Source organism: Brassica napus, chromosome A7, assembly GCF_020379485.1.
Source record: "Brassica napus cultivar Da-Ae chromosome A7, Da-Ae, whole genome shotgun sequence".
NCBI classification, from domain to species: Eukaryota; Viridiplantae; Streptophyta; class Magnoliopsida; order Brassicales; family Brassicaceae; genus Brassica; species Brassica napus.
Genome location: NC_063440.1, coordinates 12,376,387 through 12,388,691, shown reverse-complemented (window position 1 = coordinate 12,388,691; position 12,305 = coordinate 12,376,387). Strand labels below are relative to the sequence as shown.

The window sequence follows — 12,305 nt, the reverse complement described above, 5'->3', positions numbered from 1 at the left end:
CTACTAAGATTCACTCAATTTAATGAAAACATTAATTTTTTCTTGAAACTTTTGACCTTTTAGCTTGTCCGTTTAATACTTGTTTAAAGCATGTTTTCTGATGGAGTTTATGTACATTGGAATTATAAAATGTCAACTGATGTAGATTCTATGCATTGTGCTCTTATCATAATTTGATTTTCCTTACTTGCGTACTCTTCCAAATTTACTTTCACACACATATTTTCGTGTTCATGTTAGCAGGTCTAAGACTATAAATTATTTCAGATATATGTTTAATTTAATATTTTTATTATTTTTATTTTTATATTTTAACATCACAATAAATATACATTTTATTATATATAATAAACGTGGCATTATTACATTGTAATGGAAAATAAAATTACATTTTACGCCTAATAAATATACGTAATATTTACGTATATTTAATTTTAAAATTTTAAGATATATGTTTAATGTAGTATTTCTATTTTTTAATTGTATATTTACTTATTATTTGTTTGATGTAAAACTATATAATTTTTTTGTTTAATGTAATATTAACTTTTTTTATATTGTATATTAATTTTTTAAATGTAGTATTTCCTTTTTTTTACATTATGTACTTACTTATTATTATTTTTTCATGTATTATATATTTAAATATTTAAATGTATATTTACTTATATTTAATTTTTACATTTTAAGATAGATGTTTAATGTAGTATTTCTATTTTTGAATTGTGTATTTACTTATTCTTATTATTTTCGTATATATATATTTACAAATTTAAATTTCTATTTACTTACATATTGTATATTATATATTTATATATTTAAATGTATATTTACTTATATTTCATATATTATATATTTATATATTTAAATGGTAATAATGTGATTTAATGTAATAAGATAATAATAGTAATGATGTCAAGTGGTTTCTTTCGAATAATAATTTTATGTTGATGTTGATGTTCTGTGGAGCCTCAAAAAATCTTTTTTATTAGTATATATATTTTGGATTTATCTTTTTTTTCAACTAATTGTATTTTAGTTTTCGGTTTTATGTGAAACTATAAAATAAGATAGCATACATTAAGGTTGGGAAATCGGGGTCCTAATCGGATTCCAGCTTGAGTTTATTTGGGTTTCGAGTTTTCAGGTTCATGAACTTCAAACTCCATTCGGATATTATAAAATTTCAAGACAGATATTGTTCGGGTTTAGTCGAGTTCGGGTTTAATTACATATCCAAGATCCACTTGAACCCATAATAGTTTTGGTTTTGGATACTAATCGGGTTATCAGTTCTAAAAATTTAATTTGTACTTGATTAAACTCAATAAATTTCTAATCTTTTTAATAAATTTATGTACGTGGTTTCCTCAAACCATATGGTTGTCTTCAAAATTATTTTGGGAAACTCGTTCTTGAATTATACGTGATAACATCAGAAGTATCATGATTCATGACAAACCAAATCCTTAAACGAACGAGAATCATACATAATGAAATGTAAGCAAATTAAATGTAGCAACTATCAACTCTATAATCGTATGAAACATCTAAAATAATTATGTCATCAAAAAGAAAGTTGACATACATTAAAAAATACTCGAATTTATTAATCCGTAAATTTGTTTTAAACTTTTTTAAACAACATTGGTTAAATTTTAGAGAAAACTTATTTGTAAATGAACTTCAAATGCAATTATAAAAGCATAAAAAACATAAATATTAACCAAATTTCAAAATATATACTAGAATTAGTATTTGAGTTAATTATTCATGCAATATATAATTAGTTAAAGTACTCAATAATATATTACTGTAATTTGGATACATAATAGGAACTGAGTTCTAGTTTGATACAAGTTCTTTTTAGGACTATAAATTTATAAGTTTTTCGGATATCCATTTAGATTCGGTTCGGATAAAACCCATAATCCAAAATACCGTAGAAAAAGATCCATTCGGTATTTATATTGGGTTTGGTTTCATTTTTATTGGGTCAGATTAGGTTTAGATTTTTGGGTTTGGTTTATCGCTCAACCTTAGCATACATCAGACTATAAAATTTGATATTTTTTAGTCATATTTTTTAATTCTGTCTTTTAAAGGGCTCACTAAATAGTAGCAAATCAGATTAGATGTTAAATGGGATTACCCAACAAAACTTTAATTTTTTCTTTCCGGTAACTTACACCTCATTGCCATTGCCATTTCCATTTCCATTTCCATTTCCATCTCCTAAAGAAAATACAGAATCCTGATGACCAGAAAATATTGATTCACCATGGAGATTGATTAACATGGATTTGATACAAAGAAGCTCAAAAACAAATTATGTGCAGACCAGGAAGCTCATCAGACCAATCCTCCATATAAAGCCTTTATATATAATGTCCTCCTCAGGTTGCAACAAGTGTAGAGTCTGTTGGGCTACAAGCTAACGTATAAAGCTCACATATACTATCCTAAAGAAGCCGAACATTTTCTTCTTTTTGTTTTGAACAACTGAAGCCGAACATTTTCTTAGACATACAATTTGAGAGCTTTTTACATTCCCTCGATTACATACACAAGTACATAACAGAGTAATACCAGTGTGACATGTGAGTGTATGTGTCTACAGAATCATCTTTTTCATCTACCAAAATAACATGGAACACATTATAGCATCCCTCACACGAATAATATAAAAAGAGTTACAAATTCTCAGTGAACTATGATGAACAAACTGGAAATCCTTTAGCGATCGTTAGGGTTAAACCAATACGACGCCGTATCCCACTATCACTATCAGCCGTCAATTTTAAAACTCCTAAATCAATGTCGACCGTTAGATGGTCTCACCGATCGTTCCCCAAGTCGCCATCAACACCATCACCGAAGAAAGATCTGTTGACCGACGACAATGGCTTCTCTCCAGTCAACCCCAACTTCTCTCCGCCCCAAGCTCCATCTCTCATCTCACGCAACCACACAGCCTACCCTCCCCCTCACCCTCCGATTCCCTCGTCGCCGCAACGGCCGCGGCGGCGTAAAAATGTCATCGCCGGTTTCCGAAATCTACGCGACGGCGTTAGCTGACGTGGCGAAAGCGAACAACACCCTAGAACCAACCTGCAGCGACTTGGAGAAGCTGGAGAAGACCTTCTCAGACCCTAACGTTCTAGGCCTGTTCGTGAACCCAACGGTGGAGCTTCGGAAGAAGCGAGAGGTGATCGACTTGATCGCCGAGTCGTTATCCCTGCTTCCACACACGGCCAGCTTCTTGAACGTGTTGATCGATTCGAACCGGATTGATCTAGTGAAGGAGATCGCCAAGGAGTTCGAAGCTGTGTACAACAAGATGACGAAGACGGAGCTCGTGGTTGTCAAGTCCGTGGTGAAGCTCGATTCTCAGCATCTAGCTCAGGTGGCGAAGCATGTGCAGAGGCTCACCGGAGCTAGGAATGTGAGAGTTAGAACGGTGATTGACGAGAGTTTGATCGCTGGGTTCACGATTAGGTACGGTGGTTCAGGTTCTAAGCTTATTGATATGAGTGTGAAGAAGCGGCTTGAGGATATCACCGCTCAGCTACAAATTGAAGGTTGAAGTTTTTTTTGGTTTGGTTTAAAGCTTTGTTATGCAGTGAAGTTCGAAACGAAAACAACGAACCGATACTTAACAGTTTATGAATTTAAAAGCTAATAAAACAATTACAAAGATTTGACTGTTCGCACGAAACTTGGACTCTGAGCCTTTCTTCGTAGTCTTTGGATTTAGGGTTCTCACCACAACAAAGACCTTCCTGAAACTCCCATCATGACCCAAGATAGAGCACACAGAGCTCCAATGACAGATAAGCAGAAGAAACCCTTGTGGTTGTTCTTCTTGTTGTTTCCTCCAGACTTCTTACTCTCTGCTGCTGCTGAATCATTGACTGCTATAACAACATTAGTAGTACTTGTGCTTTTAGAACCAAACCGGTAGCGGCCACCGAGGCTTGATATCCTGACTATGTTGAGGTTAACGATTGGATTCTCTGAAGCAAATGCTGGACTCGCAGGAATCGACTCCAGGAAAGACCATACGCTAGAAGAAAACTGACTTGACTCGTCTTTTGTGGCTTCTTCTCCCTTGGTTATACTTATACCAGAAGTAATAGGGTTTATGAGCTCAGATGCATCAACTGCCAAGAAAATATGATTAGTAAAAGTCTAAACAAAGGGATCATCAGAAGTCTGTTATTGGTTTACCTGTACCAGGGGCCTCACCATATCGGCAAACAGTAACTTCATCATCCCTCCATGATTCACTACTTATCTTTCTGGTATAGCTGTTACGGAGCGGCCAGTTGCTATCTTGGTTCTTCCATGTTTGCTGCTGGAACTGGTTGCTATTCGCCTGGTCAATCACTGGAAGACTTTGTACAACCCCATTGTTCAAACCAACACCAACAGGCTCTGACTGAGGATTCGTGGCATCAAAATCACCAATGTATGAATCAACATCAAAGAAATCATTATCATTCAGCACAGCAGACCCTTCTTTGTCCACATAACTTGGTTCAGGTCCAGGGAGTAAAAGATCGTCAATTTCCAAATACTCATCTTCTGCCAAGTCTACCGGATTATTATTTGCAACATGAGAGTTCACTCCAGCCTCTTCGCTAACCTGTCTCATCAGCTCTTGAATATCGTTTTCATTCAACTCAGACTGGTTAAGCCCACCATCCGCCCATATATTGTTATTACTTCCCAAACAAGCTGAAACCACGAGCTGATTTGTAGGAACATGAACTGCATTAGCCTCATCAACCTCGTCATCCTCCTCAGCCCACTCTTCTTCAACAAAAGGAGCTCCATAATGCTCACCGTTCTTAGGACCAGACCCGCTCTTCTTAAAAATCTTGTAAAGAACATAATTATCCTTAACATCTCCGCACTTCTCGAGTTCCTCTTTGTGGAGGGTGTACTCGTGCATGACCCAGTCAGTCCTCTCGCCCTTGGGAGCCCTGCCTCTGTGGAAAACAAGGGTCTTCTTCTCTCCAACGGGGCGAGAACTGCACTTGATGACTCTATCTACCCCTGTTGCTTTCCAGTATCCACGGTCAGTTGCTCTGCTTGACCTGCCTCCATGTTGTTTCCTGTCTCTCGGGCTGAAGAAGAACCACTGACGATCTCCAGTATTATGTAATGCTTTGCCTACAAAAAAAAACATAAGTCCATCTTCCCCGAGTCAAAAGTTAACCTTTTAAACATGGTAACAACACAAAGATCTCAAAAGTATTAAAAAAAACAGAACCATTAAGTAAATTCAACTAAGTAAATTCGTAAATTCATTGAAAACAGAGTAAAACAGAGCGAAACAGAGCAAAGTTCTGAAAATTGTAAGCAAATGAAATGAAAAAATGGTGGAAGGAGAAGATCTTGTAAAGGTACCGGGCAGCTCCTCCGGATCGAACTTGTAGACATCAGTCTCGCCAATTGCAGCGACTCTCAGTTTCTTGCGGCGGATCTTTCTCTTGAGGTAGTAAACAACCAGTTCCTCGTCGGTTGGATGAAACCTAAACCCTGGAGCTAAGACTCTGTCTCCAGCCCGACATGAACCCCTCCTTGAAGTCTCCATCACAAAGAAAAACCTTAACTTTTGTGTTGGTGCAAATTCAGAATCTGGGAAGAGATCGAAGTTTAAAGAGTGTTCCAATAGGATTGCATACTTTAAGGATCGTTTCTGTAATTTATTTAGTTATTTCGTTATCTTTTAGGGTTTTACTTGGAGAAGAGGGTTTAGCTGTTAAGGCGCCAGGTGGAACCTTCCAGTCGACTGCGTGGGATTCAAGCACGAAGGCCCATTCGTTAGACGGTGATAACTAATGGGCTTGGTATAAGGAGAGAAGCCCATAACGCTTTTTTATTTGGTTAAAACGAAAAATATATCCCTAAACATTAAATAGAGAGTGAAGGAGCGTGAATGACTCAGAGGAGACGTGGCTGGGGTAAAGAGGGCAGCAAATTACGGATACAAGGCCAAACCATAGGGCTTGTGTCATTACTTAAGAAGCTGATTCCATTTTTTTGTAATAAAGTAAATAAAAATCCTAAAAAAAGAAAGAAATAAATACTTTAGTTGATGTTCAACTTTATGGAAAACTCATGCATCAATGTATCTGAAATGACAGGGCAATGGACATTCAGATTCAACAAACTTTGATGCAGACTTAAGTGAGTACAAGAAAAAGGCAACTATAATCGTCGAAGAGTACTTCAGCACCAACGATGTTTTATCAATTGCTAATGAACTCAAGGAACTCGGAATGGCCGAGTACCGTTACTATTTCCTCCAGAAGTTTACAGAGGCTTCAACAAACTTGTGGCTTCAGCTGATGATCTCTTCGTAGATATTCCTAATGCTGTTGATGTTCTCGCTGTCTTTGTGGCTCGTGCTATTGTCGACGACATCCTCCCTCCTGCGTTTCTGAAGAAGCAGATAAACCTCTTGCCTGATGACTCTAAAGGTGTGGAGGTGTTGAAGAAGGCTGAGAAGAGTTATCTAGCGGCTCCGCTTCATGCGGAAGTTGTTGAGAAGAGATGGGGAGGTGCTGATAACTGGACAGCTGAGGATGTGAAAGGAAGGATTAACGACTTGTTGAAAGAGTATGTGATGAGTGGAGACAAGAAGGAAGCTTTTAGATGCATCAAAGGCTTGAAAGTTCCTTTCTTTCACCACGAGATTGTCAAAAGAGCGTTGATTATGGCCATGGAGAGGCAAAAGGCGCAAGTGAAGCTGCTTGATTTGTTAAAGGAAGCGGTTAAGGTTGGTCTTATAAACACCACTCAAGTGACGAAAGGGTTTAGTAGAATCATAGATTCAGTTGAAGATTTATCTCTTGATATACCAGAGGCACACATTGTGTTACAGTCTTTCATCTCGAAAGCTGCTTCTGAAGGATGGTTATGTGCTTCTTCTCTGAAATCGCTCTCAGCTGGTGAGAAGTTACTTGAAAACTCCAGCGCCAATGTGTTTAAAGACAAGGCTAAGTCGATTGTCCGAGAGTACTTCCTGTCTGGTGACACTTCAGAGGTTGTGCATTGTCTTGATACAGAGCCGAGTGCGTCTTCTAGCCAGATACGTGCGATCTTTGTCAAGTATCTGATAACTTTAGCAATGGACAGAAAGAAAAGAGAGAAAGAGATGGCTTGTGTCCTTGTCTGCTCTCTTGGCTTCCCTAAAGATGTCAGAAACGCATTCTCCATGCTGATAGAATCTGCAGACCACACTGCTTTAGACAACCCAGTGGTCGTTGAGGACCTTGCCATGTTCTTAGCCAGAGCTGTGGTTGACGAGGTGTTAGCTCCACGGGACTTGGAAGAACTAGGCTCAAGTGTAGAAGGGAATGTGATTCAAACGGCGAAGACATTGCTGGAAACACGTCTTTCAGGCGAAAGGATCCTACGTTGCTGGGGAGGAAGAGGAATAGAGATAAAGTCGCCAGGGTGCACTGTGAGCGAAGTGAAGGAGAAGATTCAGGTTCTTCTTGAAGAGTACGTCTCTGGTGGAGACCTGAAAGAAGCTTGTAGGTGTGTGAAGGAGCTGGGGATGTCGTTTTTCCACCACGAGGTTGTGAAGAAGTCAGTGGTGAGGATCATAGAAGAGAAAGAGAAGAAGGAACGAGTGTGGAAGCTGCTAAAAGTGTGTTTTGAGTCGGGGCTAGTGGCGATTTATCAGATGACAAAAGGGTTTAAAAGAGTGGGTGAGTCGCTTGAGGATCTGTCTTTGGATGTCCCTGATGCGGCGGAGAAGTTTTCATATTGCGTGGAAAGAGCTAAGGTTGATGGGTTCTTGGACAAGTCATTTGCTATTAAGTAAACACAAGGTAAGAAAGAGAACGGCTCGTCTTGTTTTGCACCAACCTGAACCTCTTGACTCTGAGATGTTGGTTTGACGCATGATTGATTACCTTTTGAACTCTTTTTTTTTTCTTTATAAACATATATATTGAGAGTTTTTGTACTTTGATGATGATCTTACATTATGAAAGGGTATCTCTCATCTTTACTACATTTTTTCCTCTTTAAATGTTTTTTTCTTTGTTTCGTTTGAGAATCATCATCATCATCATAGTTTTAGCTTTTTTCGATTGTTTAACTTATTTGCGTTTGGTTTAACGCTTGGTGTATATCTCTAAACAAATCTGTTAAAGAATACGTTAAGGATGGTTGATAAGATTGGCATGTTAAAATCATCACTAGAATGTTGTGGGAGATGGATCAAGCAGATATTCTACACTTGGAGTCACCACATACTGAATTTTTATTTACTAAACTTAGCTTATGGTTTCTGAGTCTTTATCTTAGCTTGGTTGGTCCAGTTTATTTAAGAGAATCTTATTATGGACGGTGATGATTTTCTTAATAATTTACTTGTTCTCTCTGGAAAGACTTAAAATGAAACTGAATTTCTGAATTTCCAAATTCACTATACATGTGTTAAGCTGTTATAATAGGCATGTTTAAGTGACCGAGCGGCGTGGCTGTCTGGCAATAAAAAAACGACATCTTTGTTGACGCTGTTGCAGAGAATCTTCTTGACCGCTTAGAGGTACACTCTTTGTCTCTGATCGCATTAAGACAAGTAGAGAGCCATTAGCAAATGCCGTAGGTGTGAGAGTAATGATTCATGTTTTTCGCGTTAATAACGTTTTTTTTTTTGCTATTTTTGTAAGAATTGTAAGAAGAGTTTTCCCTCTGCATTTTGTTTGGTAGGATCTCTTGGTGCTGTTCAGCGTTTACTACGTGGTGGTCGCGGTTAGTTCCTGATGATTTACATCTTCTTCCCATATGTATTTTGAATGATGTGATTTTTTCTTGTTAGGCTATTTGCTACCATTAACATGTGGAAAAATGTTGTGATTTGAAGTTCGGTTGATTTGATCATAAGTTCCTTGGGGCTTCACTGGACAAACGATCTTCCTGGATCCATGATACAGGTTTTGTTGCTTTTGTTGGTGGTGGTGGTGTATGTGAATTGCTTTTTCCCCCTGAGCGATGTTAACATTGTGTTTGCTTTGGATTGTTATAACTGCAGTGCAAACTGGCGCTGAAGCCTGATAGCTTATTTTTACCAGCGATTCTTGGTGGATAAACTTTAAACTTTGTCCTTTCTTCCATCTCTCAATCAAGACTTGATATTGAACTCCTCTCTCATCTCTGTCCATGCTTATTATCCTTCCTTTTTTTTTATTAGGGAGCTGAGAATAGCATGCACTTTGGCTCACATTGAGCGAGAAGGAGGCATTAGTCCCCGCCTAACTTCTTTGGCACAGGTGTGTAGATGACATAACCAAAAAGTTGATAGAATTTAGTGTATATACTGTAGATTAAAACAACGCAATACTAAACATTAAAAGTGCATAATCCTGCAGTGGACAACATTTGAGGCCTAAATGTATATCGTTGGAAACGTATTCTTGTGTAGGTGATTTACATGACGGGATGGAGAGAACACTCTTCTCAACCACAAGCCAAGAGGAGAGGTTCAGCCACTGTCTCCTTCACAGACATCCAGAAGCAATTCGGTGCTTAATCTTGAAGGGACGTTCAGAAAAAAAAACAGAGACTTTACAAAAAAGACTGAGAGAATCGGTGACCACATCAATGTATTTTTGTATCGAATAATAATGGAAATGATACCAGACACATGTTTGATTAGTGTTAAGTGTCGCACAAAAAAAAAAGATTAGTGTTCAGTCTATACTATTATTTGCAAAATAAAATTTTAATCAAATAAAATTTGTAATTATATAATTAAAAATAAAATATTGAATTATCCAAAATCGAAAAATATAATTAAAAAAAGTAATTTATATATATATATATATTGTATTGTTATCTAAAAAAATATTTTAGTAAACAGTTAAAAACATAAATTACATAATTAAATATTAATCAAATATTTTTAATTATATAATTAAAAATATAATATTAAGTTATTTTAAAATTTATTTTAGTATAGTGAATATAGTGTACAAATAACTTTTCAAAAATTATGAAAATGTTTAAGCCCGCATAGAAGGCAAAACACCTAGTAGACGGTAATTAGGCAATTTATAAGGGATTATTGATTAGTTAGAACGATTTTTTGAACGATTAGACCAAATTTTAAAATATATTCTTATTATTAGTCTAGAAAAATAGTTTCATTTTAAATCTGATTAGTCCCCTAGAGACCAATTTTAGAATTTGTGTTTGCTGGTTCTCGTCTTGTCTGGTTCAGTAAACCTTATAACTATAATTTTCCTGAAGGCTTTTTAAAAAGTTTCTTGAATTGGCCCGACATTGAAACAAAACAGATATTGAATCGCGAAACTGCTCTTGCCACGGCAGCTATATATGACTCCATGTTCGCCACAGAGGACGGAACTATACCTGCTACTTTTCAGGTCCGTCTAATAGAATACAGTCATTAAACCAAAGCATGCTAAACACCACAGGTGTATAATCCTTGCAGTGGACAACCTTTGAGGCCTAAATGTATATCGTTGGATACGTATTCATGTGTAGGTGATTTACATGACGGGATGGAGAGAACACTCTTCTCAACCACAGGCCAAGAGGAGAGGTTCAGACATCCAGAAGCAATTGGGTGCTGTATCTTGAAGGGACGTTCAGGAAAAAACAGAGGCTTTACAAAAGAGACTGGGAGAATCAGTGACTAACCGACGTCGTACTATGTATTTTTGTATCGAATAATAATACAATATCAGGCATGTTTGATTAGTGTTCACTGTTCAGTGTTCCACACACAAAAAAAAATAGTGTTCAGTAAATCAATAGGCAGTAATTAGGCGATTTATAAGAGATTATTGATTAGGCCGTTGTTTAGAACGTTTTTTTTGAACGATTAGACCAAAATTTTAAATATATTAGTCTAGAAAAAAATTGTTTCTTTTTAAATATGATTAGCTCCCTAGAGACCAATTTTAGACTTTGTGTTTGCTGGTTCTTGTCTTGTCTGGTTCAGTAAACCTTATGACTATATAATTTTCTTGAAGGCTTTTTTTAAAATAGCAAAAGAGGTTTCTTGAATTGGCCCGACATTGAAACATAAATGCACATGTATGTATATATTCACAACCATTTGGTTTGCATACTTAGGCTCCAAACACTCTGTTTTAGTAGCTTTAAATCAAAAAGAAGAAGACCAAACGTGATCGTGACCGTCCAGATAATCATACACCGAAATATTCAACGGCTCCACTACTCCACCCCCATTCCCACAATACGCCGTCGTATCTCCACACCCAGAGTTCCCTGACACGCCGTTACTGTTGACAATCCCAGCGTCAACTGCCATTCCGGCATTGGAAGCAGCTTGCTGGATAGACCTCGGCGATGTATGATTGGAAGCGATATAAGGAGGAAGGAGGTGAGGAAAGTTGAGAGATTCGAGTGAGTTTGGTTGGTGTAAACAGTAGAAAGCTACGTCGTGCGCCACGGCGGCGCCTTCTGCTGTAGAGAATGAGCCTAGCCAGAGACGGTCTCGAGTTCCCGGAACTCTAATCTCCGATACCCATTTCCCCCATTTCCTGCGACGGATTCCTTTGTACTTTGATTGACTTTCGCTGCAATCCATTTTGTATTTGTGTGTTTGAGTTTGAATCTATGGTGGCTATTTATACGTTGAAGATTAGAAAGTCAAAATGAATAAAATAATATTATAATAATCTAGGTTGACCAATATAATTTAAATTTAATAATAGTTTTTTTATTCCGAAGAATAATTCAACCGGTCAAAGTATGACCTGTGTTAGTGGTAGTATCCGTTTGACATAGCGGTGGAAATTTGGTTCCAAAGTTGTAACTTTTTAAAAACTGGGGGTGTTTAATAGTAAATTCGGAATTTATTTGGAATTTTACTTCTTGTTCTGTCATGTACATATCTCATAATTTATGTAAATTATACTTTATTTACCTTTTCAGTTAGATAATTTATTGTTTTGATACTATATATTATATACAAATTTGTACATACACATTTTTAAAAATAAGTATTTCATTTTTATCCTGATTTATTGTTTTGTTAAATTGGTTAATACATTTTGAAAAAATTAGTAGAAATATTTTCTGAAATTATAAAACAGTATATAGTTATTAGAGGGAGTAAAACGGATAGTTAGGTGAGTTTGAAATTTTCCCAGTAACTCATGCATCTAACAAATCTAACTTAAGACTTTACAGAAAAAAACAATGTAAACTGAAAAGCCAACAAAAGACGGTCAAAACACCCGAAGAAGAACGTGAAAGTCGTCTGCCGATTCATTAACATGTGG

The 12,305-nt window shown here is 36.7% G+C and overlaps 3 protein-coding genes and 1 pseudogene across 4 annotated transcripts; 2 read left to right on the top strand and 2 right to left on the bottom strand.

The window, feature by feature from the left end:
- Window positions 1-2,509: 2,509 nt before the first annotated feature.
- Window positions 2,510-3,706, top strand: LOC106397081 (ATP synthase subunit delta, chloroplastic). Its single transcript, XM_013837632.3, has one exon. It carries the CDS (start codon window positions 2,903-2,905, stop codon window positions 3,584-3,586), a length of 684 nt encoding a protein of 227 aa, XP_013693086.2. The 5' UTR covers window positions 2,510-2,902; the 3' UTR covers window positions 3,587-3,706.
- LOC106397080 (NAC domain-containing protein 13) lies at window positions 3,653-5,741 on the bottom strand. 2 transcript variants are annotated; one of them, XM_013837631.3, is made up of 3 exons: window positions 5,416-5,741; window positions 4,249-5,178; window positions 3,653-4,163 (listed from the first exon to the last, which is right to left on the bottom strand). In XM_013837631.3, the coding sequence occupies exons 1-3, from the start codon at window positions 5,600-5,602 to the stop codon at window positions 3,763-3,765; spliced, it is 1,518 nt and encodes a 505-aa protein (XP_013693085.2). In that variant the 5' UTR covers window positions 5,603-5,741; the 3' UTR covers window positions 3,653-3,762.
- A 206-nt stretch (window positions 5,742-5,947) lies between these two features.
- Window positions 5,948-9,559, top strand: LOC106397975 (annotated as a pseudogene).
- A 1,513-nt stretch (window positions 9,560-11,072) lies between these two features.
- Window positions 11,073-11,685, bottom strand: LOC106399922 (ethylene-responsive transcription factor ERF019-like). Its single transcript, XM_013840365.3, has one exon. It carries the CDS (start codon window positions 11,606-11,608, stop codon window positions 11,162-11,164), a length of 447 nt encoding a protein of 148 aa, XP_013695819.1. The 5' UTR covers window positions 11,609-11,685; the 3' UTR covers window positions 11,073-11,161.
- Between the last annotated feature and the right edge of the window lie 620 nt (window positions 11,686-12,305).

Excerpts from the sequence above, each read along its gene's own strand:
- LOC106397081 (XM_013837632.3), top strand. The coding sequence starts at position 2,903 with ATGGCTTCTCTCCAGTCAACCCCAACTTCTCTCCGCCCCAAGCTCCAT.
- LOC106397080 (XM_013837631.3), bottom strand. The coding sequence starts at position 5,602 with ATGGAGACTTCAAGGAGGGGTTCATGTCGGGCTGGAGACAGAGTCTTA. Across the intron at positions 5,179-5,415 it reads CGATCCGGAGGAGCTGCCCG|GCAAAGCATTACATAATACT; the intron begins GTACCTTTACAA and ends TTTTTTTTGTAG. Across the intron at positions 4,164-4,248 it reads AGTTACTGTTTGCCGATATG|TTGATGCATCTGAGCTCATA; the intron begins GTGAGGCCCCTG and ends TTTTCTTGGCAG.
- LOC106399922 (XM_013840365.3), bottom strand. The coding sequence starts at position 11,608 with ATGGATTGCAGCGAAAGTCAATCAAAGTACAAAGGAATCCGTCGCAGG.